Source organism: Herpailurus yagouaroundi, unplaced genomic scaffold (assembly GCF_014898765.1).
Source record: "Herpailurus yagouaroundi ecotype Mexico unplaced genomic scaffold, PumYag 141, whole genome shotgun sequence".
NCBI classification, from domain to species: Eukaryota; Metazoa; Chordata; class Mammalia; order Carnivora; family Felidae; genus Herpailurus; species Herpailurus yagouaroundi.
The window spans coordinates 13,519,760-13,546,729 of record NW_024412396.1 but is presented as its reverse complement, the minus strand read 5'-3'; the positions used below and the strand labels follow the sequence as shown (position 1 = coordinate 13,546,729).

The 26,970-nt window shown below is 38.6% G+C and overlaps 2 protein-coding genes across 7 annotated transcripts in view; one reads left to right on the top strand and one right to left on the bottom strand.

Annotated features, from left to right (window-relative positions):
• PRORP (protein only RNase P catalytic subunit) overlaps window positions 1-2,274 on the bottom strand; it is a 135,695-nt gene extending 133,421 nt beyond the window's left edge. The window contains exons 1-2 of one of the 3 annotated variants that reach the window (XR_005790821.1): window positions 1,996-2,274; window positions 354-1,636 (exon numbers count right to left, since the gene is read on the bottom strand). Coding sequence is in view for 1 of the 3 variants with exons in the window: in XM_040476930.1 (XP_040332864.1) it covers window positions 354-1,339 (986 nt within the window). In the remaining 2 variants the exon portion in view is untranslated. The remainder of the gene's footprint in view (window positions 1-353; window positions 1,637-1,995) is intronic. The other 2 variants (XM_040476930.1, XM_040476932.1) reach the window with 2 other exon arrangements.
• A 44-nt stretch (window positions 2,275-2,318) lies between these two features.
• PPP2R3C (protein phosphatase 2 regulatory subunit B''gamma) lies at window positions 2,319-26,846 on the top strand. Of its 4 annotated transcripts, none has more exons than XM_040476933.1 (13): window positions 2,319-2,707; window positions 7,637-7,764; window positions 10,814-10,918; window positions 11,568-11,680; window positions 12,119-12,216; window positions 13,848-13,918; window positions 17,034-17,166; window positions 17,578-17,633; window positions 17,711-17,786; window positions 18,506-18,642; window positions 21,011-21,148; window positions 24,434-24,493; window positions 26,541-26,846. In XM_040476933.1, the coding sequence occupies exons 1-13, from the start codon at window positions 2,650-2,652 to the stop codon at window positions 26,727-26,729; spliced, it is 1,362 nt and encodes a 453-aa protein (XP_040332867.1). In that variant the 5' UTR covers window positions 2,319-2,649; the 3' UTR covers window positions 26,730-26,846. The 4 variants fall into 4 exon arrangements, with proteins under 4 accessions (XP_040332867.1, XP_040332868.1, XP_040332870.1 ...); XM_040476934.1 differs by having other exon boundaries at window positions 2,397-2,698; XM_040476936.1 differs by lacking the exon at window positions 7,637-7,764 and having other exon boundaries at window positions 2,412-2,698.
• The last annotated feature ends 124 nt before the right edge of the window (window positions 26,847-26,970 follow it).

The following is a 26,970-nucleotide window of genomic DNA, read 5'->3' as shown; positions in this document are numbered from 1 at the left end:
ATCCAAAGACAGCTCCAGTTTTCTTGCTATAAAATCCAGCCATAAGTACTATTGGTAGGCACATCAAAGTGAAGACCTCAGAAAAAACAGATGATCCTTCCAAACAGAAAAAATACATAAAAACATACAAATGATCTCTAATTTCCCTTTTATGTGATGAATGGAAAATACAACAACTTGTTTATGCTATTACTTTTTTTAAAGAGAGAAAATGTTGTCTTTAAGGAGAAATAAATCTCAAGGAAGGAAAGTATAATTTGAATAGAGTAATTCTCAGCAACAAAAAAAGGAGGCAGCTGCTTTTAGGTAACAGTATTCAATTAAAAACATACATATAAAAAAATTAAAATTACCTCTCAAACCATGTTTTTATACTGTGTGCAAATGATTCCCCAGGATATAGATGATTATTTCTTAGATACAAAAGAATGTCAAATAGCTTGTTTGAATACTGATCATCTTTTATGTTTTTTCCAAAATCAAAGAATGCTTTTAAAGTTTTCAACATAGGAATAAGATTATGACCCAACAATTCCTGATACAAATTCCACGCTAGGTTTACATCTTGGTGAAGGAGGGCTCCCTCGATACAATCATTGTAGTTCTTTTTTGAAGGAATCATGACTTTTTTGATATCCTCTAACAGCAGCAAGGCCTCTTTCCATCTGTCTGAGTGGATTAATCCTTGGATGAGAAGAGTATATCCTCCAGGTTCTAACCTCTTGTATCTGGCTTTCATGATTTCATAGACATCAATAACTTCTGATATATGTTTATGAAAGACGCAGAGATACAAATACTTGACCAGCAAATCATAGCCTACAATACCATTGTTTTTTGCAGCTACCCAGGCTAACAAAGATTTGGCCACATCTATAGAGCTATGGCAGTGAGCCATTTGTGAAATGATCCAACTTTCAAAATTAGCCTTTCCTTTGAAATCTTCCTTGAATTTATCCCACTCTTCTGAATTCAGAGGTCTTGTTGGAAGTTGAATAGTGTTCCTCACAGGTGGCAAGCCATGATCTTCCCTATGAGTATTCATCTGTGATCTCTTCTTAGCTGCTCCAGCAGCAAAAAGATGGGAATCAGAAGAAACTTGATTACTGCCTTCATCTCCTTTCCTGAGATATCTGGCCTTGGCAGTCAGAAGATTCACTGCTTTAGTATTTTGTGGAGACACCGTTTTAAGAGAAAACCACTTCTGTTGGTTCCTGATGCCACAATAGTCTTTGAGAAAGAGAGAGAAATAAGAGTGTCCTGGGCCTACGCTAAGGTATGGGTTGCTCTTCCAAAACTTAGGAAGGCTTCGAATACCAGTGAAACAGAAAGTCATCATGCGGTGAGATCAGCACCAGATATAATTAGAGAGATGTTCATAAAGCCCCTACTGCTACAGCGTAATTAAGGAATTGGGCGTGAGGGGCGAAGAACCAAAGCACAATTTCTTAAAAGATGATTTTCATTTTCTCACAGACAAATCAAGGATCTGCTTTTTGGGCTATTAATACAACGAAGTCTGGTGAGTTCTCTCCATTAAACAACCATCCAGGGACAGCCAATGTTAGTCACAAGTCCCAGAACCAGGCGATAGGGCAGGAATCTTCTGGTGGCAGATAAATTCCAACCTATAAACCTGAGGAAAAAGCACAAGGAGGTCCGTCCAATTTGTTTCGCGTGTGTGCCCTTGAAAAAAGGTAGGATCCCATGGGAGCATTGCTGACGGAAGGGCTTAAAGTGGAAAACCGCTACCAGGAGTCCCCAACCCCAGACCTAGCAGCAGCATGGACAGCGGCGAAAACCCAAGTCTAGGAGCCCTGGGCCTGCATTACAACCCTCCCAGGCCGCCAAAGACGTCAGGTAAGGATATGAGGGCAGGGGAGGTGGGGAGACAGCAGAGCCAACAATTCAAGTAAGGAAGGGAGGTACACAAAGGTCACTGCCTGCTGTGTACGAACCGATCACAAACAATGTTCACTCCATTCAACAACTCACCTCAGCACTCACGCTGAACGCAACCATAAACACGGCGGAAACTACCGCATCCAGAATGCACCGCGAGGGCCCGGACCGCGGGGGCGGGACAGAACTCGACGCGAGCGTTTCGCTGGGCCGTAGGGCGATTAAAAAAACTACTTTGAAGCTTTTAGTGGCAGAATTGGCTGTTGACGTCTCCTACATTCAGAGAACCTTTATGGCCTCTAGATATCAGCAGTGAGCAATGAAAAGAAATTGTGAAGGAAGAAAACCTTCCCCCCCTCCCCCGCCCCATCCCCGGGCCGGAAACGCTTAAGGACTCCTGAGTCACGTGGCCCATACGTGCCTAAGCCCCAAGTTAAAGAACAACGTGGGGCTTCCTTATCCTGAACCTTTCAAATTGGACTTGGTGAAGTTGGGTGCTGACTTGCAGAGGATTGTTTTTAACGTCCCTTTCAAGTCCGTGTTGCCCGCTGTTAACGTGATTAGCCGTATTCGCCGCAGTGGCAATAATCGTTTGTTCGCCTCTTCAGCCGACTTCCGCCCATGTCCAACATGGCGATTGAATATTCCTGACCTTTACGGGGTTGGGCGGTGATTGCTGTCTGAGCTGGTAGGGGGTGGAGCGGTTAGTAAACAGCAAATGCAGGAGCTTCTGCGCGGGAGTCAGCCATGGACTGGAAAGAAATTCTTCGCCGGCGATTAGCGACGCCCAGCACCGGTACTAACAGTGAGTTTGGGAGGGGCTGCTCGCAGAGATAGCCAGGCCCTAAATTCTTGAAGATGCGGGGAGATGCGGGAGAAGCAGCTACTGGGAGCCGCACTTTACGCTTCTATGGAAGCTCTCTCGATAAAGGCAGTTGGACTGTGATTTAGGGTTACTGAAAGGTTTGATCCCCACTTCCCGGGAAAAGGAGTTGCGGAATGAGGAGCTACCTTAGCACCAACTTACGTGGCTGTGACCTAGGCTTTTGAGGAATAATTGAGAATCCCAGTCCCAACAACTCTTTAATCCTACTATAACCTATAATCCATTGATCTTTTGTCTTTTTATTATCACACTTTTTTTTTACTTCTCTCCTTATACATTTTAGATCTCATAATATATTTTTCCCTTATCCCTTCCCTTCACCTTCACGCTTGCCTGTTAACCAACCTGGTTAAAACTATCTTTCCTATTTCACACGTGCCTTCAGGGTAGCCAAAAGTGGCTGGAGAAAAACGAAACCATGGTGAATGGTCTCACTTTTAGTTCATGTCCACGAACCTAAAGGAAGTGTTTCAGTCATTTATTTACGCATATTCCTTGTTTCCTTACACTCAGTTCTGGCAGTTCTCATCTTCCAGACATCTAGTTCTCCAGTATACCCTACCTACTCTTTACCTTCAGTTGATGAACTTGTATATGTATTTGAGAAAGTCGGAGCTCACCTGTTCCCACTTACCATTTCTATCAGCCCTTTCCTCACCGTAGATGCCCATACACTCTGCCTTTACTGTTAAAATGAACTAATTGTCCCTGCTCCTATTTGAGACAATTCCTCCACTCCAACATTAGATCATGCTCCCTTTCTTTTATTCACTCTCCTCTTCTCTCTCAGCTATTATCGGATTTTCCTTCTTTATTGGATCATTTCCATCAACTGACAAACATGTTATAATATACTCCATGTAAGAAAAATATTTTTTTAAACATTTATTTTATTTTTGAGAGACAGAGATAGAGCATGAGCAGGGGAGGGGCAGAGAGAGAGGGAGACACAGAATCTTAGGCAGGCTCCAGGCTCTGAGCTGTCAGCGCAGAGCCCGATGCGGGGCTCGAACTCATGGGCCGCGAGATCATGACCTGAGCTGAAGTCGGACGCTTAACCAACTGAGCCACCCAGGCGCCCCAGTAAAACATTTCTTCTCACATCTCCTTCCAGCTTTTGCTACATTTTTCTGTGCCGTTTATAGGAAAAGTTACATGTACTTGTACATCCTCGTCACTCTTCTCTTTTTTGAATTTTTTATAACATTTATTTATTTTTTGAGAGAGAGAGAGACACAGAGTGCGAGCAGGGGGCGGGCAGAGAGAGAGAGACACAGAATCCGAAGCAGGCTCCATGCCCCTAACTGTCAGCACAGAGCCCAATGTGGGGTTCAAACTCATGAACCACAAGATCATGACCTGAGCCAAAGTCAGAGGCCTAACCGACTGAGCCACCCACGTGCCCCATTCTCTGCTTTGCTCTTTTTTTTTTTTTAATGTTTATTTATTTTTGAGAGATAGACACACAGTGTGAACAGGGGAGGGTCAGAGAGAGAGGGAGACACAGAATCTGAAGCAGACTCCAGGCTTTGAGCTGTCAGCACAGAGCCCGACGTGGGGGCTCAAACTCACAAGCTCAACCCACTGGGGCACCCGGGCGTCCCCTCTGCTTCGCTCTTAAACCCACCCCATTGCATGCTTGTTATGTGCCAAGTACTGTTCTAGGCTATAGTAGTAAACAAAACAGATAAAAAAAAGTCCTTGTAGAACTTAAGCTTTAGTGTTGGGAGAGATAAATAAAAGAATAAGTAAATCATTTAGGTTGTACAGCTTCTATTTAAGGCTGTTTCCTTCAGTAGTGTACTAGATCCCATTTTTACCTATTCAAAGGTGTACTCCTGCAGTTGTCTCTGTCTCCTGCACCAGGTTTTCTTTCTCAGTCATTCCTATCAGTATTTAAACATGGTGGTATTTCTCTCACCTTAAGAAATGTTCTTGTCTTAAACTTCTACCTCTTAGCTATGCCTCATTTCCCTGTTCACCTTATATTATTGCTTGTTAAAAGAACTGTTGATTATGGGGCGCCTGGGTGGCTCAGTCTGACTTTGGCTCGGGTCATGATCTCGCCATCTGTGAGTTCGAGCCCCACATTGGGCTCCGTGCTGACAGCTCGGAGCCTGGAGCCTGCTTCGGATTCTGTGTCTCCCTCTGTCTGCCCCTCCCCCACTTACGCGCGCGCACGCGTGCGCGCGCCCTCTCTCTCTCTCTCTCTCTCTGTCAAAAATAAATAACTTTAAAAAAAAACAAACCTGTTGATTAAATCTGTACTGTAATTCCTGCTTGTCAAGATCATTAGTGATCTCTGTGTTGTTCCAGTGGTCAGTGTTTAGTCCTCACTTTCCTTGACCTGCCAGGGATATAGTAGTTCACTCTCGTCCTAAGTATACTTTTCTCTCTTGGTTTCTGGGAGACACACTCCCTTAGTTTTCTTCTCACCTCACCAGTCATCCCTTCTCAATCTTTGTTTTCTTCTCCCCAGCAATTTACCATCAGAGTGCCCAAAGCTAAGTCCTTGGTCAGCTTCTATTCTATTCTCTATCTACACTTACCTTCATGGTGAAATTAACCATTATTTTTAAGGCTTTAAATACTGTATATTTGCTTTTGTCTCCTAAATGTGTATTTCCACTTCCAAAATGCCAGACTCATATATCTAATTGCCTACTTGACATGGCCACTTGGTTTTAATAGGAATCTTTTTTTTTTTTTTTTTGAGAGAGAGAGAGAGCACGTGCGCAAGCCAGGAGAGAGGCAGAGGGAGACAGAGAGAGAGGGGGAGAGAGAGAGAGAGAGAGAGAGAGAGAGAGAGAGAGAGAGAGAATCTTAAGCAGGCTGCATGCTCAGTGAGGAGTGGGGTTTGATCCCATGACCCTGGGGTCATGACCTGCGCTGAAATCAAGAGTCGGATGCTCAACCAACTGAGCCACCCAAGCACCCCTGTAATAGGTATCTTAATCTTAATTTATCCAAGACTGAACTCCTGCTTTCCTTTCTAACTTGCTCACTGGTAGCTTTCCACCTTTTTGATATTGGCCACCCCATCTGCTCAGGTCAAAATCTTTAGAGATATGTTCAACTGCTCTTTTTCTCTGATATCCACATCCAGTGTGTTTGCAAATTCTGGGACTAAAAAGAAAATATATCTAGAATATTTACTCCTAACTGCCTCCATTGCAGCCACCATGATCCAGGCCTCCACCATCTGTCACCTGGATTACTGCATTAGCCTCCTAATTGTTTCTGGTGGCTCTCTCCCTCACCAATGAGCTAGTGGCCTTGTCTCCCATTAATCTGCCTTCCCTCATCTACGTTTCCTCTGGCCCACTCTGCTACAGCCACACTCACTGCCTCCCTCTTCCCTGGACACACCAGGCACACTCCTCTATCTTAGGGCCTTGACACTGGCTATTTCCTTGCCTGGTATGCCCTTCTCCCATGATATCTGGATAGCCTGCTTCCTTGCCTTCTTCAGTTTTTTGCCCAGTTTCATCTCCATGAAGCTTTCCCAGACACTGTTGAAAGTGTTGTGTGTATGTATGGACACATGTGCATGTGTCCACTCACACATATATTTATGTGTCCCTAGAATAGTTGAGTGAAAAAAGAATGAGTGAAATAATGAAAATGACTCTAGGGGTTTGGGCTTGGGTGACTGGATGAATACCATTAACTGGGATAGAAACATGGAATTAGGAGAAGGGTAGTGAGGTGAGGAATGGGAAATTATTAGGTATGTTGGAGTGTGAGGATGAAAATATTTTGTTTTGAATGTATGAGTTTAGAGTTCAAGAGCAGTGTCTGTGTTAGTGACATACACTTGGGACTTAGAAGTCACACTACAAAAGTTGAAATGAGGAAGAAAGAGTAACAAAAATAAATGGCCAGAAAATAAGAGAATCGACAGTGTGGTCCATGGTTAGGAATTAACATGGCACATGTGGCAGAAATGCAGGCATAAGAGAGGTTTAGGGGAACAACTATAGGCATGTTGGAAGGAAGTGGAAAGAGGAAGAGGAGGAGGAAAGTAAACTATTGAGAAAATAGACCCCAGAATTGAAGATTTCAGTGAGGCTGAAGTGTAGGTATGATGACAGTGAGGTTTTGAATACCAGAAGGAGAGAAAAGTTATCTGAGGGTATATGAGAGTTTAAGATTTTATATAAGGTTAGTATATTTAGGAGCAGATAAGATCTGTGGTCTTGCCATGGAACTGAGTGACAGAGGTGACCCCCTCTTCAGAGTTGAGGTGTCATGGTTACTATCATAAACGTTATCCTTCCTTGATGATTAATGCAAGACATTGAGGTGAAGAACACTGCACCAGTTGCTATGGTCAACAAACTGGCAGACTGACTAAATATGATGGCTATAGGCCAGCTGCAGGTGGTTTGGTGGGTAATAGCATCCTGAGGTCTGAGCTCAGATGGACGGGGTTTGCATTAGGTAGAGGAACAGTGATTGCAAGCTGAAACTCATATGAGGTCCAGGACTGTTTTCTTACTGCTCTAGCCCCAGTGTCTAATAGTGCTCTATACATAGTAGGTGCTCAGTAAGTACTTTTAATGGAATGAATCATGAACATGCCAGAAGTCTGTAAGGGAGGCAGTGACTTGAGGAAGAGACAAGTATAGTGATAAAAAGAAGTGAAAGGAGCAGCTGAGATATGGTTGAAGTTGCAGGCGAGGCTTTTTCAGTGGAAGATAGTGATTCTTCCTGTTTTCAGAAAATTAATATAGATGTTCAGTATCTAAGCACAATTTTCAATGTCTTTTTTGCACTGTAATTACCCTATGGTAAAAAATACTTATTCCAAAAGTGCTTTTCCCTTTTAATCTATTTTGTTACCAGAAAAAAAAACTGAACAAGAATTAAAAGATGAAGAAATGGATTTATTTACCAAATACTACTCAGAATGGAAAGGAGATAGGAAAAACACAAATGAATTCTATAAGACCATTCCCCGGTTTTATTATAGGGTAAGTGGTATCTAAGCAAATGTCTTAACAGAGTTTATAAGTGAAATGTAATTTTTCAAATGGGATCAGCATCTTTTATTTTGTATAAATACAGGATTATATTTAAAATTTTATATAGTCTTTCATTGTAGTTTATCTTACTGTTTTGGAATTGATGTATCTCAGGGCTTGATATAAATTGGTATAAGAACACAAAGTTGTTACTTGGCCCCCTTTTTTTGGATTACTGGCTTTTTATTCCTCATTTTCCTATGGATATTTGTGGTAGGTATTCTGTTGGATTATGTTGTCTTTTTATAAGACTTAGGTTTACTTGGCTGATCACCATTTTTAACTTTTGTCTTTTACTCGTGTTCTAAGGTATAACCTTTGCTATAGGTCTAACCTTTGCTCAAGGTTGAACTGAAAAATAGATTAAAATGGAAAACTTGAAAAGTTAGACTCAATTATGTTTCCTCATGCCAAAACCGTGAAGTCTTTGATAAAGATTATAGTAAACAGTAAGACCTTAAGAAAGCTACTTAGAGCTGAAGTTGAAGGAATAAGACCTATTCAGTATTATGTAAAATGTGACCACTGTAGAAAAGTTAACTGTGGAATTTTAGCAGAATGTCTCTTAAACCTGTTACCTTCTAAACTCAATTATAACAATATTTACAAAGAAAGTAGGAGCAGTGTATTAATATAAGTGAATTATCCAGATATTCTTCAAGTACAAACTTATTTCTTCAAGTACAAACTTTTTCCAAGTAAAACAGTGTGGACATTCCTCAAAAAATTAAAAATAGTTCTACCCTATGACCCAGCAATAGCACTGCTAAGAATTTACCCAAAGGATACAGGAGTGCTGATGCATAGGGGCACTTGTACCCCAATGTTTATAGCAGCACTTTAACAATAGCCAAATTATGGAAAGAGCCTAAAAGTCCATCAACTGATGAATGGATAAAGAAATTGTGGTTTGTATACACAATGGAATACTACTTGGCAATAAGAAAGAATGAAATATGGCCTTTTGTAGCAACGTGGATGGAACTGGAGAGTGTTATGCTAAGTGAAATAAGTCATACAGAGAAAGATAGATACCATGTGTTTTCACTCCTATGTGGATCCTGAGAAACTTAACAGAAGACCATGGGGGAGGGGAAGGAAAAAAAAAAAAGTTAGAGGGGGAGGGAGCCAAACCATAAGAAACTCTTAAAAACTAAGAATAAACTGAGGGTTGATGGGGGGGTGGGAAGGAGGGTGGGGTGGGTAATGGTCATTGAGGAGGGCACCTGTTGGAAGGAGCACTGGGTGTTGTATGGAAACCAATTTGACAATAAATTTCATATTAAAAAAAACTTTTTCCAAGTAAACCATTTTTATTGGAAACCTTTTTATAATACTGTTTGGCAGTCTTTTAAGAATTATATGACTAGGGGTGCCTGGCTTGCTCAATTGGTAGAGCATCCAAATCTTGATCTTGGGGTCATGAGTTTGAGCCCCACATCAGGTGTAGAAATTACTTAAAAATAAAATCTTTTTAAAAATTACATAACTAAGCCACATTTGTCATGGAAAAGAGGAAATACAGCTGATATTCTCCCATAACATTGCAGACATATAAGTATTTTTGCATGAATTCTTCTACATACTTCTGTGTACATGTATGTGTTTACCAAAAATGGGATGATACCATACATACTTCTGCTTTTTGTATTTCATAATTTCTTAAACAGTCCACTAGACAACTGAAAATTTTTGGTAGTCTGGGGGCACAGGAAGGGAATTGACATTTATTGAGTGCCAGTGTACTTCAGAGCATTTTATATTCATGATTTCATTTAATCAGGATTATGAAATAGTATCTTACTAACCCAGGAACAGCCCTTAGATGTTGATATGATCCCATTTCTGAACCCAGGAGTCCATTTTCCTGTATTTCCAGTACTAACCTTTGGCTCGCCATTGTGGTTCCTGAGGGAAACCCCTATGTCCCATTTCTGTTTCTTCCTTCTCTCTGTGACCTCTTCCAGATCCCAGATGGTTTCCTGTCTGCAGATGCGGATTTGTGGGATGTTCTTTTTGTTGTTTCTTCTCTCTCTGTCTTTCCACAGCCTTGGAGAACCTAGTATCTTTATCTTTGGTCACCACTTCTCTCCTTGGCAGATTAGCTGGTTGACTAGCCATTGGAGCACAGTCAGAGTTTCATCCCCAGCCTTACTTCCCAATACTTCTTCCTTTTCATGGGAGGGATGGCATCTTAATTCTTGGAAATGAAAGGTGGAAATCATGGCTAATTTGGATTATGGTTACTTAGCCACATTTAATGGGGCAGAGATATGGAAGAAGAAATCCTTGAAGCAAATTGTTTGAAGTCGAATTGGAATGAGTCATTTTTAAGCCCTGTTTATGGAAATCACTCCAGTGGGCACACCCTCTACTTGGAGGGGAACATAATAGACACTGGCTTGACCATTTCCAAGGAGTAAGATCATCCAGGCTCAGAAGTCATATTCTGCTAAGGCGGTCTATCTTCAGTCCTAATTTCATTCTGTCAGTCTAAGGTTATAGTGGAAAGAGCACTCTGAGAATATAAAATGAAACTTGGGCTGGACCGTTAGTTCTTTCTAGGCAGGGATATGGTCTTGCTGATCATTGAATTCTCTGTGGATCTTTTTTTTAAATGTGTGTTTATTTTTGAGAGAGAGAGAGTGTGTGTGCATACAAGTAGGGGAGGGGCATAGAGAGGTAGGGACAGAGGATCTGAAATGGGCTCTGCACTGACAGCAGAGAGTCCGATGCAGGGCTCAAACTCAGCGAACCGTGAGATTATGTCCTGAGCCGAAGTTGGACACTTAGAACTGACTGGGCCACCCAGGTGCCCCTAAATGAACTTTTTAAATTAATAACTTGAAGTTAAGAAAAATTGAGATGCAAAAAGTAATTTGAGGGTGTGTACTTAATTTATGTACTATTTTATAAGGCCAAATATATTTTACATAATCCAGAACTGTGTAAATCCTAGAATTTAGGTGTAGAGAAATTAACTCTAGTGTATTTTTAGCTGCCAGCTGAAGATGAAGTCTTACTACAAAAATTAAGAGAGGAATCCAGAGCTGTCTTTCTGCAGAGGAAAAGCAGAGAACTATTAGATAATGAAGAATTACAGGTAAGCATAGAATAAAAGGTTGCTTTGGATGTTAGCTATTTTGTATTTGTACTAAAGTCATACAGGATCTCGGGGTTTCTTAATGGAATCACTGCTGCAGAGTAGGTGAAGGCCCTGGAGCAATGGTTCCTGTCAAAGTCAGCTGCAGAACTTGCCTGGGCACAGTTCTCCCCAAAATAGTTTTGTTTTTTAAAGTCCCTAGGTGGAAACCAATTTGACAATAAACTTCATATATTGAAAAAAAAATAAAAAATAAAGTCCCTAGGTGACCTAACAAGGCCAAAGTTGAGAGCCACAAGTATGGGGTCAAACTGGGGGGGTTCACATCCTAGCCAGGCTCTGTGATCTTGGACAGTGGACTTAACATTTCTGTGCTCCAAATCTCATTTATAAAGTAGAGATAACAGTGTCTATGTCACATAGTTTATGGATTAAGGAAGTGCTGTATAAGAAAACTTTAAACTTAGGCATTCAATAAATGCTAGCTATTTGTATTATGTTCTTAGTAATCAAAAGGATAATAGGGGATAAGATTCATCTTAATACTAAATTTCTATCATGCTACCATTTTAATGGAAATAACACATTTAACCAATGTTAAATTTTGTTTTGTTAACTGTAACATCTTCATTTCTGCAATTCTCCTAAGAACTTATGGTTTTTGCTGGATAAGCACCAAACACCACCTATGATTGGAGAGGAAGCAATGATTAATTATGAAAATTTTTTGAAAGTTGGTGAAAAAGCTGGACCAAAGTGCAAGTAAGAATAGTATAACTAACAAAGGAGTATGTTAAACATTTTAAATGCCTCAAATAAATGTTAATGAAAATATAAGCCAGTGGGGTGACAATTTGAGTCCATTTGAGTTATTAATCAAGTTTAATAAAATTAGTCAAAATTCTATTGGTATGAAGTTGTTAAAAGAAATAATACTTTATAATATGGAGTATTTACATACCTTGCAACTACATATATATAGTACATTTATTTACAACAGTATGGGCTTTCATTCTTAGGATGATAAAATACAAAGATGTATGACTTAATATTTTAAGTTTTGAACTACGATTCTCACTTTGATTTTTTTCGTTTTGATTTTTAATTCTTTGGATTCATGCTGTTGTTAACTAATTCAGTATAGAAGTCATTTTTATATTATGTTGGCATATGATTTTAATCTTTATTTCCTTTCCTTAGGCAGTTTTTTACAGCAAAAGTCTTTGCTAAACTCCTTCATACAGACTCTTACGGAAGAATTTCTATTATGCAATTCTTCAATTATGTCATGAGGAAAGGTGATTTCATTTTCATTGTGCTTAAATTCCTCTGGGAATCAAAGAGTTTTTGGTACATGCTTTTATAGTATCCCTTCCATGTGAAACAACTCTCTTAGTAAGTCTGAATAGCAGAATTTGACCCAGATTTGTTTTCTTATTACTCCATTTCTCTCCTGGAATTTACTAGAGCTGAGATTTCTTACCATAAATTTGGGTTCATTATTATAAACAAAACAAAAACATGTATCCTAAAGATACTAAAAAATATTAGGGGTGCCTGGGTGGCTCAGTTGGTTAAGTATCCAACTCTTCATTTTGGCTCAAGTCGTGATCCCAAGGTCATGGGATTAAGCCCCTCGTTGGGCTCTGCACTGAGTGTAGAGCCTGCTTGAGATTCTCTCTCTCTCCCTCTGCCCCTCTCCCCCACTTGTATGCTCTCTTTTTCTAAATAAATTAAATAAATACATACATACATACATACTATATATTAAAGGCTAAACCAAGAGTTTTAATGTATGGTGATTTAAATTATTTTAATTCACTGGTAATTCTATTTCACCAATATACAGTTGACTCTTGAACAGCACAAGGGTTGGGGTACTGACCTCCCATGTAGTCAAAATGAGTATAAGTTTTGACTCCCCCAAAACTGACCTGTTAATAGCTTGTTATTGACTGGAAGCTTTTCCAATAATATAAACAGTTGATTAACCCATATTATATATGTTATATGTATTCCATACTATATTCTTACAATAAAGGAAACCAGAGAAAAGAATGTTAAGAAAATTGTAAGGTGGGGCACCTGGCTAGCTCAGTTAGTGGAGTGTATAACTCTTGATCTCAGGGTTGTACGTTCGAGCCCCATGTTGTTTGTAGAGATTACTTAAAAAAAAGGGGTGCCTGGGTGGCTCAGTCAGTTCAGTCTCCAACTCTTGATCTTAGTTCAGGTCTTGATCTCAGGGTCGTGAGTTCAAGCCCTGCATTGGGCCCTGCATTGGGCTCTGCACTGGGCATGAAGCCTACTTGGAGGAAAAAAAAAAAAAAACATAAGGAAGAGAAAGTACATTTATAGTACTATACTGTATTTATTGAAAAAAAATCCATGTATAAGTGGGCCCACACAGTTCAGACCCATGTTGTTCAAGGGTCAGCTGTATTGTAGGTTGAGTTGCCTGAGGATAGTTTCAAATTCAAAATTGTAGCATCACATTCTAGGAGTTTTTATTAAACAACCTGGAGTTATGATTCCTATTAAGTTCCAGAAAGATCTGTGAAGTTCTAGATGTATGATTTTTAACTAATACTTAGTCACAGTAATAACCTCGGTAGAATAAATGCACCTTCATTGAAGGCATAACATTATAATTGCTGTCCCTTTTTGGTGAAACACCAAGTTTAATGGATGTAGAATAATATTCTCAAGGGCATGAACTTTATTGTCACTTTAGGCAGGGTAGACGTGTTGATATCTGCCATTAATTATATGGTATATTTCATTACAAACAATTTTGGGGTAATATATGTGTGAGAAATGTTTGTAGAGTTACTAGTTTGTCCCCCTAATCTAGCTGTCTATCTCCTTTTATCCAAATATATGCTAAAGGACAGATCTTAAAATTACATTTCATCTTCTTATGTATTGTCAGTTTGGCTTCATCAAACAAGAATAGGACTCAGTTTATATGATGTTGCTGGACAAGGGTACCTTCGGGAATCTGTAAGTATTAACCTATTTTAATAATTACTGTAGACACCAAAATGTTAACAGTAGTTATCACTGGTTGGGTTACAGGTGATTCTTATATTGTTTTTGTTTTTGCAAATAATGTGTTTCCCCAAAAAAACTTTTAAAATGTACATTGACCACAAGAATTCCTTTTTAGATTCTTTTCCTCCAACTTTTTTTCTCCAACTTCTAAAAAGAGCCTTTCAAAAAGAAAATAAAAAGAATATAGTGTTTTAACAGCATTAAAACTCATTAAAGAAACAGAGGAAAGCTTTTGGTTATTCATGAGTGTCATAAATGATAGGGCCAGGAATTTTTCAGGCTGACAAAGATCAAAAAGTTCGATAATGCATTTAAGAACGGAATATAAAATAGGGTGTGGTTTCCCAGACTCTCAATTCATGGTGCCCTTAGTATCTCCGTAATTTTTGCATAGTTCCTCTACATCAAAAGAAATACCTAGCAGTTGCATTTATTAACCAGCTGGTTCTAAACAATTTATGAAAGTATCCATTAAGCTTATTATTGTATTAGCCATTTGAAAAAATAATACACATAAGTTGAAAATAAGTAATATTTTTGCTTCATTCTTAAATTACAATTACTAACGGAATCTGTGCCCTTGGAACAATGTATGGGTAGTCAAACTTGGCAATTAGATTGGACAGTCATCCTCATTTCCTATTCCATACTAATTTTCCTGTGGTACTTGCTTTATCAACACAACCATCAAGAACCTAGCTTTGCAAAGATTGATGTCATTAAAAAGCACATATCTCAATCAGTGTTGAAAATGTGAACTACCTTGAGCTCATAGCTCTAGCTCATAGTGACATCTATTATGTACTCTCTGGCAGATGTCACTGTTCTCCTGAAATTTTGAAAATACCCTGCTGCACCCCTGTGAGCTTACTGCAGCATTCCTGGGGCACAATTTGGGAACTGTTGGTTTAGCCTTGACTTGCTGGTGGGAGTGTAAAGTAGGTGTGGGCTTTTGGGGCAAGGTGGGAAATTTGCCAGTGTCTATCAAAATTATGAACATGCACATTCTTAAAAAAATTTTTTTTAACGTTTATTCATTTTTGAGAGAAAAGAGCATGAGTGGGGGAGGGGCAGAGAGAGATGGAGACAGAATCCAAAGCAGGCTCCGGGCTCTGAGCTGTCAGCACAGAGCCCAATGCAAGGCTTGAACTCACTGACCGTGAGATCATGACTTGAGTCAAAGTTGGACACTTAACCGACTGAGCCACCCAGGCGCCCCTGAACATGCACATTCTTTGACTCAGCAATTTCACTTACAGAAATTATGTCCCATGTTCTCTCATAATATCTGTGAATGGAAAATTAGCTTATTGTCCCTGGAGTATTGTTTTTAGTATCACAAAAGATTAGAAACAGTCTAAATGTCCATCAGTAGAAGACTGGTTAAATGGATTATGGTACACATTTACAACTACATGGATGGAACTAGAGTGTATTAAGTTAAGCGAAATTAGCCAGAGAAAGACAAATATCATATGTCCTCACTGATTTGAGGAATTTAAGATACAAAACAGATGAACATAAAGGAAGGGAAGCAAAATTATATAAAAACAAGGAGGAGGACAAAACGTTAAGAGACTTAAGTATAGAGAACAAACAGGGTTGCTGGAGGGGTTCATGGGAGGGGGGATGGACTAAACGGGTAGAGGCATTAAAGAATCTACTCTTGAAATCATTGTTGCACTATATGCTAACTAACTTGGATGTAAATTTAAAAATGAATTAATTAAAAAAATGAAAAGAGAGCAAAAAAAATAAATAAAAATTGGGGTGCCTGGGTGGCTCAGTCGGTTGAGCGCCCAGGTCATGATCTTACGCTCATGAGTTCGAGCCCCGCGTCCAGCTCTGTGCTGACAGCCCAGAGCCTGGAGCCTGCTTTGGATTCTCTGTCTCCCTCTCTCTCTGCCCCTCACCTGCTTGCATGCTCTCTCTCTCTCTATCTCTCTCAAAAATAAATAAATATAAAAAATTTTTTTTTGAAAATAAATGGATTATGGTACATCTGTACAATGAAAAAATACATAACTATTTAAAAACAAGAACCTTGGGGTGCCTAAGTGGCTCAGTCGGGTAGGCGTCTGATTTCAGCTCAGGTCATAATCTCATGGTTTGTGAGTTCAAGCCCCACATCAGGCTCTGTGCTCACAGCTCACAGCTTGGAGCCTGCTTCAGATTCTGTGCCTCCCTCTCTCTCTGCCCCTGTCCCCCTTTCTCTCTCTCTCTCTCTCTCTATCTTTCTCCCTCTCTCAAAAATAAATATTTTTTAAAAAATTTAAATACAAAAATTTAAAAAATAAAAGCAAGAAGCTCTTTGAGAGCCAGGATTGAATGACTGTAAAGTATGTTGTTAAGTGATAAAAGCAAGATACAGAAGAATTTGCATAGTTTGCTGCTATATCCTTCATAAAAAGAGAGAGGGGCTCCTGGGTGGTTCAGTTAGTTAAGCAGCCAACTTCAGGTCATGGTCTCACAGCTTAAAGGCTTGTGAATTTGAGCCCCATGTCGGGCTCTGTGCTGAGAGCTCAGAGCCTGGAGCCTGCTTCGGATTCTCTGTCTCCTTCTCTCCCTGCCCCTCGCCTGCTCATGGTCGGTCTCTCTCTCTCTCTCAAAAATAAATAAACATTAAAAAAAATTTTTTTAAGAGAAAGAGAAATACACATATATATGTATTGGTTTGTATGTGCATAAGTTATTTTGGAAAGATGCATCAGAAGCTGATATAGGTTACCTCTGGGAAGAGGAAATAGACGAGACTTTCAATGAATACTTTTTGTTCCTTTTGAATTTGGAATTTTGTAGAATGTATTACTCAAAAATATGTTAGAATTGAAATAAAAACTAAATTTGTAGAAACACAATTTAGTATGTTTACCACTCACATAGTTATATAACTAATTTAAGTAGTTTAATTATTTATTTTAAGTTTTATCACTCACATAGTTAATATACTATTAATGCTGAATGATTTTTAGGACTGAAATTCAATATTCCAGTATCTAATGAAGAAACAAGATTAGACATTTAACACTTTGATTTAACATTTTGATTTGTTTTATTCTTTCAGGACTTAGAAAACTACATTTTGGAACTTATCCCTACTTTGCCACAATTAGATGGGCTGGAAAAGTCTTTTTACTCCTTTTATGTTTGTACAGCAGTTAGGAAGTTCTTCTTCTTTTTAGACCCTCTAAGAACAGGTAAAAGAAAATCTTATCTTAGATATTATAAGGATATTATTCTAAATCTTAATAAGCAGAGAAGTCATTAAGATGTCATTTATTTTTCTAACATGTCATTGCCCTTAATATATAAATATCTTTTATGATTTATTTGCACCAACTATAACGAGCTGTGTGACACTGGGCATGTCACCTAACCTCTAAAATGGTGTATGAATTGGTTAATCAGTGGCTCCTTCCAGTTCTAAAAAACAGTTATTCTGTTCTGATACTTGCTCTTCCTGTTATGTAATATACGGAGAATTGGTTCTTTTTGATGTAAAATATGAAACTTTAAAATACCAATTGTGTGATTACTCTTCTAAAATACCTTTATAAAATTGAGTTCCTCTATTTTTTTTTAAATGAAATTGTGTTTGTTCTTTAAAGGGAAAATTAAAATTCAAGATATTTTAGCATGCAGCTTCCTAGATGATTTATTGGAGGTAAATATGTTTTTAAAATACTTAATTATATCACTTGACAGTTACTGTCTTCTAATCATGTCTCTGTGTTTATTTAGTTAAGGGATGAGGAACTGTCCAAAGAGAGTCAAGAAACTAATTGGTTTTCTGCACCTTCTGCCTTAAGGGTTTATGGTATGGTTCCTATCATAATGCTAAAATTTGAGTTATCCTTTCCTCAGTTAATTGGTGTTCAAAGAACAGTTTTATACATAGGCTAATTTAGCTTAGGATCAAAGTATTCTAATTACCTTAAGAGCTAGTATTATAAATTACTAAAATTTACTTGTCATTTTCTTGCTCTTTAATAGAACATACAGAATGTAATTTGACCCTTTCTTAATGACTCAGGAGCATCTTTATGAACATCAGCTATTATCTTGCATTGTGATTAAAATGCCACTGCTGTCAGTATCCAGAGGCAGGTGTTCTAGGGACTGTTTGCTTATTTCCTTTAATTTCATTAGTCTGCTACACTATTCTCTCGGGTGGTCTTCTGATTCATTTTGGCATCCTTGATCTCTGCTTTCAAATACTAACATTTCAGTGCTTTTTACTGACCCCTATCTCTCTCTAATTTCAACACCTAGGAAAGTTTTAAACGCCTGCAAACTGAAAACAAATAATGATGCGGAATAGCCCAAAGGCCATGGCCTTCATGATGGGTTTTCTTTAACTGGTTCTAGCTTAAGGGCTGGTGTGACAGGTCCAGGGATAGTTGATCTTAGGGCACTACCCTAATATAGTTTGAAAATCAAAGTATTAGCCAATAGAAAGAACTTTTTGTGTTTATTCTTTTGTATTCTAATTAAATTTTACTTTTGTCATGTCTTCTTATAACTTTTGTTCCCAAGGCCAGTATTTGAATCTTGATAAGGATCACAATGGCATGCTCAGTAAAGAAGAACTCTCCCGCTATGGAACAGCAACCATGACCAATGTCTTCTTAGACCGTGTTTTCCAGGAGTGTCTCACTTATGATGGAGAAATGGTAGTAGTTTAAAGCTCTGATAAGTTTTAAAAATTTAGGCTCCCGCAACTCCCACAAACCCTTTTCTTAATGTGATACAGCATTATTTTTACATCTATCTTAAAAAGTCCGAACTAGGGGCGCCTGGGTGGCGCAGTCGGTTAAGCGTCCGACTTCAGCCAGGTCACGATCTCGCGGTCCGTGAGTTCGAGCTCCGCGTCGGGCTCTGGGCTGATGGCTCAGAGCCTGGAGCCTGTTTCCGATTCTGTGTCTCCCTCTCTCTCTGCCCCTCCCCCATTCATGCTCTGTCTGTCTGTCCCCAAAAAATAAATAAACGTTAAAAAAAAAAAAAAAAAAAAAAGTCCGAACTAATCAAATTGTTTGAGTTTTGGAGACTTTGATCTTAAGGAAAGTTCAATTAAACATGGACTCAGGACAAATACAAAATTTTAATATTTTCATTTCATTATCGTCTCTTTTTTTTTTTAATGTTTCAAGTTTTTATTTAAATTCTAGTTAGTTAACATACTGTGTAATATTAGTTTAAGGAGTAGAATTTAGTGATTCATCACTTATATAACACCCAGTGCTCATCACAACACGTGTCCTCCTTAATACCCATCACCCATTTAGCCTATCCTCTGCCCACCTTCCCTGAAGAGTATGGACTAGTGAGAAAAAAAAAAAAAAATCTCAAATGGGCAAATCCTATCTACTGTTTTCATATAGATGATTCATTCTTTAAACTACCAGGTCAGGTATAGTACCACAGATGCCATAGTTTAAATCTAAGAATCAGGTTGTATTATTTTCTGTAAGTGGCTATGTTAGTACCTAACAATTAACATGCACCTGTCCTTTTATCACAACAATGCAAAATACTTTAGGAAATTCTAACTAGTATTTTATGTTTTTTTGTTTATTTATTTTGAGAGAGAGTGAGAGTGCACGGGGGAAGGGCAGGGTAAGAGGGGAGAGAATCCCAAGGAGGCTCCACACTGTCGGCACAGAGCCCACTGTGGGGCTCCAACTCATGAAATGTGAGATCACGACCTGAGCTGAAACCGAGTCGGACACTTAACTGACTGAGCCACCCGGGTGCCCATCTAGCGTTTTAAAATCACCATCCTTGCTGTTAAAAACACATGTTAGGGATCTGATAAATTGTCAAACGAATGACAGTTAAGAAATGGTCGGGGCGCCTGGATGGCACAGTCGGTTAAGCGTCCGACTTCAGCCAGGTCACGATCTCGCGGTCCGTGAGTTCGAGCCCCGCGTCGGGCTCTGGGCTGATGGCTCAGAGCCTGGAGCCTGTTTCCGATTCTGTGTCTCCCTCTCTCTCTGCCCCTCCCCCGTTCATGCTCTGTCTCTCTCTGTCCCAAAAAAAATAAATAAACGTTGAAAAAAAAATTTTTTTAAAGAAATGGTCATATTGTCAGAAGAGAATTGGGGTTTTAGGTTTTATCATTTAGCTTTAATAAGCAGTTTTCTGAATAACATAATTGATAGCTGGTGGCACAGGAAAAGGAGGGAAAGGTACAGAAACTCTGCTTTGTGACTCCTACGGCTGTCTACACTCAAGAGTGAGGAGCTTGTACTATTCTAATGACTTCTGGTGAATAAAGTAAACCAGAGGCTTCAACTGTGAACGGAGTTAGACCATGATGAGGCTGCATCTCTTTAGCTCTTTATATTGCAATTTATGCAAAAAGGAATTCTTAATGTTAGCCTAAAAAAGTATTTTCCAAGAATATAAATTTTTTTTCTAAGTGAGAATCTCTCAAGTGTTCTTTTCACCATGCAAAAGTAATCTGAATATGCCTTTTTTGTAGAGAAAGCTTTCTGTTCTCCTTATGTCATTCTAGCTTTTATTTGTGCTTTTTTCCATTTCTTTGCAGGAGAACAGTTTCAGTTAAAGTAGAATGTCTGGTAGTCTTAAGATGGCTTCTTACTGGAAATCATCTGATTTAAAAATGTTTAAACAGTATTTCAAAGTAACTATTTAAACATACTATTCTATTCATTCCAGATAAACTTCCCCCCACCCCCAAAACTGACCACATTGAAATGAAGATGCTAATTTAGTGGCATTGTACAATAGCTTGGTCACTGTCCTGTCCATTTCAAAGGCATAATCAAAGAAAATTACTCCTTAAAACAGCAAATCTCTCGTAAGAAAATGAGCTGTGTCCCCCAGACTATTCCCAATACAGATTAACTGCTAAGTAGAATTCCTAGAAACCAATATTAAGTATACAAGTGGATGTCTCATTTCATATTAAAAAAAATTGCCATCTTTGATTGTAAAATGGCTTCAATTCATTAGATACTCACTTGAAAAATTAATTCCAAATAAGGCTTCTAATGAACATCCTTTTCTTTTCTGTAGGACTATAAGACCTACCTGGACTTTGTTCTTGCGTTAGAGAATCGAAAAGAACCTGCAGCTCTGCAGTATATTTTCAAATTACTTGATATTGAGAACAAAGGATATCTGAATGTCTTTTCACTTAATTACTTCTTCAGGGTAAGTCTCATTTAACAAAACGTTTACTAATAGATGTTAGAAGCAAATCAAGTCTGCTTTTAGTTTTTTTTGGTTTTTTTTCCTATTTAAATTGACTAAAAGCTGATTAGATTAGTTGTAGAACACTAAAAAAGTGCAAATATGGAAGGGGTTATACTGGACATGGAGATACAGATATGCATGAGAAATTCATTGCTTTGGTGATCAAAAAGTAATGTGTAAAATCCTACAGAAGCTTCAATTAAACAGTTCAGAAAAGGTAGAACTTTTGCAGACTTTGGTAGTAGTAGATTCTTTTATTTTTTATTTATTTATTTTTTTAAATGTTTATTTTTTTGAGACAGAGAGAGATGGAGCATGAACAGGGGAGGGCCAGAGAGAGAGGGAGACACAGAATCCGAGGTGGTCTCCAGGCTCTGAGCTGTCAGCACAGAGCCTGATGTGGGGCTTGAACTCACGGATGGTGAGGTCATGACCTGAGCCGAAGTCAGACGCCCAACCGACTGAGCCACCCAGGCGCCCCAGTAGTAGATTCTTTTAAATGCTGTGCTGTAAAAAAAAAAAAATTATTTTTATATGTATATATTTTTAATATTTATTTTTGAGAGAGAGATACAGACAGAACACAAGCAGGGGAGGAGCAGAGAGAGACACAGAATCCGAAGCAGGCTCCAGGCTCCAAGCTGTCAGCACAGAGCCCGACATGGGGTTCACACTCACAGACTGTGGGATCATGACCTGAGCTGAAGTTGGACGCTTAACTGACTGAGCCACCCAAGTGCCCCTTATTATCATATTTAAAATAATTTTAGCACTGGCTAGGGGCGCCTGGGTGACTCAGTCAGTTGGGCATCTGACTCTTGATTTCGGCTCAGGTCATGATCCCAGACTCATGGGATTGAGCCCCACGTCAGGTTCTATGCTGTCAGCCCAGAGCCTGCTTGGGATTCTCTCTCTCCCTCTGCCCCTCACCCCTGTGTCACACGTGCACTCTCTAATAAAAAGAAAGTAACTTAGAAATAGGAATAATAATAATAAATTTAAAACTGGCTAGAGGGGCGCCTGGGTGGCGCAGTCGGTTAAGCGTCCGACTTCAGCCAGGTCACGATCTCGCGGTCCGTGAGTTCGAGCCCCGCGTCGGGCTCTGGGCTGATGGCTCGGAGCCTGGAGCCTGCTTCCGATTCTGTGTCTCCCTCTCTCTCTGCCCCTCCCCCGTTCATGCTCTGTCTCTGTCCCAAAAATAAATAAACGTTGAAAAAAAAAATTTTTTTTTAAATAAATAAATAAATAAATAAAACTGGCTAGAATTGTGTGCCACATTTCAGCATGAAAACATTATTGCTGAAGTACTTATATTGCACCTTAGGTGGTCTCAGGGAATAACATGATGAGTTCTGAAGGGAAATTTAATTGTATCTTATCTGATAAGCCTTCAGGTGCACAAGGTATAAAAGTAGGAATGTCTGCCCTTTTAAGACAAATCATTCCTAAATTTGGTGACTTTTCCATTTGGTAGAATAATTTTGTATAGTAGTATTTCATTCCATTACCTTAGAAGACTAAGTGATTTTTATATGGTTAAGACAACAGTAGGAAGAAATGGCTTTTTTTAAATGATAAAAATGACATTTTCACATCTTTCTCATAAACCATTTTTCTCCAGAGGCTTTCTCTTTGCCATTTAAAAATTTTAGATATTTTAAAAATAACTATTTGGTTTCTGAGTTTCATACTATGTATTTTTTAGTTTCATGTTAAATTCTCTAAAACTTCCATTATGATTTCCTAGGTCATAATGACTGCAAATATTAGGATAAATTGCAATTGCAGTATTAGTATACATTTTTTAGAAACTGAGTCAATGGCTAATATAAGAATACAATACCAACTCATCATAGGGATCTCCCACTTTAGGCAGACCTATTCAATGAAGATTCAGTTTTAGGAAAACAAAGTAAATGTATCTTTTGGAAATTAAACCCTCAACTCTTTTTCAAAAACATTTCTTTATAACATTCTTGTAATACTAAATTTTGTCAAATATTTTATATTGGGGTGCCTGGATGGCTCATTCGCTTAGTGTCCGATTCTTGATTTCAGCTCAGGTCATGATTCCACGGTCACAAAATCGAGCTGTGTGCTTAAGATTCTTTCTCTCTCCCTCTGCCCCTCCTGCTTGCTCTCATTTATTTTATCAAAGTATTTAGGCTTGGTTGTGTGGGTTAAGGTAATTATTTATTGGTACTGAGTCCTGCAGTCCTAAGCTGTTCATAAAGTCTTTGTACGTCAATATTCCAGTTATAAAGTGGGCCTAGATATTGCACTCTAGATCATACCTCCAGGTCTACCCCTCTAGTAGCTGGGGGTGTACTTAAAGATTCTCATCTACTTCAAAGAGATGCCCTGTGCACACACTGATACCAGTGGCACCACATACTGAGTAAGCACCTGAACGTATTTATTTGACTATTTACCAAGAATTTTCCAGTGAATGACTCTCACCTAAAATATTTATTAGTCCAACTGGATCACAGTAGTTTCTTTAGTTAGGGTTTTTTGTTGTTGTTGTTCTTAAAGGTTATAAAAAAGTTTGAGGGAGTTTTGCTTACATTTTTTTCTGTCAAGTAGAAGGCAAAGTATAGGGTGGGAGGCAGAGGTGGCGCATTGGGTGTCTTTAAGAATGGTGAGGGTATGGGGCGCCTAGGTGGCTCAGTAGGTTAAGTGGCCGACTTCAGCTCAGGTCATGATCTCACGGTTTGTGGGTTCAAGCCCCGTGTCAGGCTCTGTGCTGACAGCTCAGATCCTGGAACCTGCTTCGGATTCTGTGTCTACCTCTTTCTCTTCCCCTTTCCTGCTCCCGCTCTCTCTCTCTCAAAAATAAACATACATTAAAAAATTAAAAAAAAAAAAGAACGGTGAGGGTTTGAACAGCATTCCTGGAAAATGAGTGGATCAGGCATCACAGATTAATCGCTAGGCCATGTAAAGGCCGATCTGAGGTTGGAGACCAGTCCTATATGGTAGCAATAATCTGTAGACTTTTTTTCTGGGATTCTCAATAGCAACGTTATGTATCTTGAAAGGTTGGTAGTTACACTGAAATTGTTTAAGTTTGGCCGACTGGATGTGAAGCAAGGTCAAGGAAGTTGAGAATATTGGCAAGAGTGGTTGAAATGATAAGGCTTGTGGTCTGATAGGAAAGGAAGTGGAACTAGAAAGGGGCCTTGGGACAGGAAGGGGGCTGTTGTGCATTTTTTATTTACAGACTTATTTCTATCCATACAGGCCATACAGGAACTAATGAAAATCCATGGACAAGATCCGGTTTCATTTCAAGATGTCAAGGTTACCTTTTCTTTCCTTTTCAGTAAGCTCTACACCCACATAGAGCTTGAAGTCATAACCAGGAGTTGCATGCTCTACTAACTGAGCCAGCCAGGCTCCTCTACCTTTTCTTTTAATATATGTAATACAGATAATCACCTATATTAAATGAAATTTTATATGAAAGAAACTTATGAACTATGAAGTGAATGAAATCAAGTATTTGCTGTTACTTGCTCTGAACCAATATTTAAATCATTAGAAACTGAGACCACACTTGGACTAATGATTTGTATAGTTAATGATTTTAGCATGTCAGTCTGTATTTTCATCGGAAGCATTCATTCGATTGAAAATTAAGAGAATCCATATAACCTGCATCCTTTGGCAGTCTATTCCAAGTTAAAATGAATTTTTAACTTGGTAACTATAGTTGACCCTTGAACAACACAGGAGCTAGGGGCAATACCCTCCCTGCTCACCCAAGCAGTTGGAAATTCACGTATAACTTTTTAAAAAATGTTTATTTATTTTGAGAGAGAAAGAGAGTGTGTGTGCAAGCAGGGGGAGGCAAAGAGAGGGAGAGGATCCCAAGCAGGCTCCACGCTGTCAACAGAGTCCAATGCAAGACTCGATCCCACGGAACCGTGAGATCATGACCTGAGCTGAAATCAAGAATCAGATGCTTAACCAACTGAGCCACCCAGGCGCCCCCCTCTCCCCCACCTATAACTTTTGACCCCCTGGAACTTAATTAATAGCCTACTTTTGACTGGAAGCCTCACATAAACAATAACATAAACAGTTAACACATATTTTATATATTACATGTTTTATATACTATATTTTTAAAAATGAAGCTAGGGAAAAAATATTGAGAAAATCGTAAGGAAAAGAAAATGCATTTACTGTATACTGTATTTATCAAAAATATCTATGTCTAAGCAGACCCATCCATTTCAAGTCCATATTGTTCAAGAATCAACTATATTTAGGTTTGGACACTTTTTAAATCTGCTACTTCAAAGATCTTGCTTGCTTTGATATTATTACGGAGACATCAGTCTTACAATATGAAAACTACCACTATTTGAAACACGTGCTGCTACTTAGCATTTTTGTAGACTTTACCAGCTATGAAAAACATTCAGTATCTAGTACAGATTCAGGTTCAGGCTAAGTAAATAATAAAATAACACATCCAGTTTAAATTAAGTATAAAACAATAATAATAATAATAAATGAGACAAATCTGAAACTATGCAACAGGCAACCTAAGAATTAGTAATTTTAAATTGCCACTAACCTAGAAAGGGACGTTTCACAAACATACAAGATTAAAAGCTCATAGATTTCATTTACCTGAATTCTTCTAATCTTTTTGAAATGTAATCTCCCTCTTTAAATGCTACTAAATCCTGAGTAATTTTCCTGCAAAAAGATTAGAAAACGTGCACCTAATTCCTTGTAAATATTCATATAGTATATCTCATAATATAGAAGAGATTTTTCCATCTATTCCAGTAACTTTTAGCACAATTTCATGGTCATTCTGGAATTCCTTGATACTGAATGTCCCTCACCCACCACCCATCTTAGATCCAGAGTATAAAACATTGACATCACTATTGGAAATGAAGCGTTGTCATTATCTTGGCTCTGGAAGCATTTAAGTTTTTAGTTTGAGCTGAGTTTGCACTTAAATCAAGACCTTGCTTTACCAACAATTAGAAGACAACATTAAAGTATAAGATACTTATCATGTATTCAAAGAACACTGCATTAGTTTTACCACTAATTAGCTATATAGCTTGGATCAGATGAAACTCCAAGCCTCAGTTTCTTTCTCTCTCAAGATGAGAGATAGATGCCACATACCTAAGGAATCTTCCAGTAAAAATTTGATTGTGTGTAGGGAAAAGGAGTTGTCTGTTAAATGGAAAAGAAAAAAACTAAAACAAAAAATTTTACATGAGGTCAAGTGCCAGCCTTGAATTTCACATCACTATATGAAAGAAATTCAGTTCATCAGATACCAGGTTTCATTGTATTTTTTTCTCTCTCACAGGATGAAATCTTTGACATGGTTAAACCAAAGGATCCTTTGAAAATCTCTCTTCAGGATTTAATCAACAGTAATCAAGGAGACACAGTCACCACCATTCTAATCGATCTGAATGGCTTCTGGACTTATGAGAACAGAGAAGCCCTTGTTGCAAATGACAATGAAAACTCTGCAGACCTTGATGATACATGATCTCTCAAAGACTAGACTGTGTTCATTAAGATAAACTTGAATGCTGCATGCAAAACCTTTCAAGCTGGATCCTTAGAAATGGCCTAAATAAAATACTTTATATGCCTATAGAACACAGCAAATGTTCTGGTTATTGGAATTTTGTTTGCAGTAGTTGGAAAGCAATAGGATGAAATGTTTTAGGAGGTAGTAAATTCTGGTTCCACTTAGCTCAAGTAAGGCAAGTGTGATTTGGTAAAGG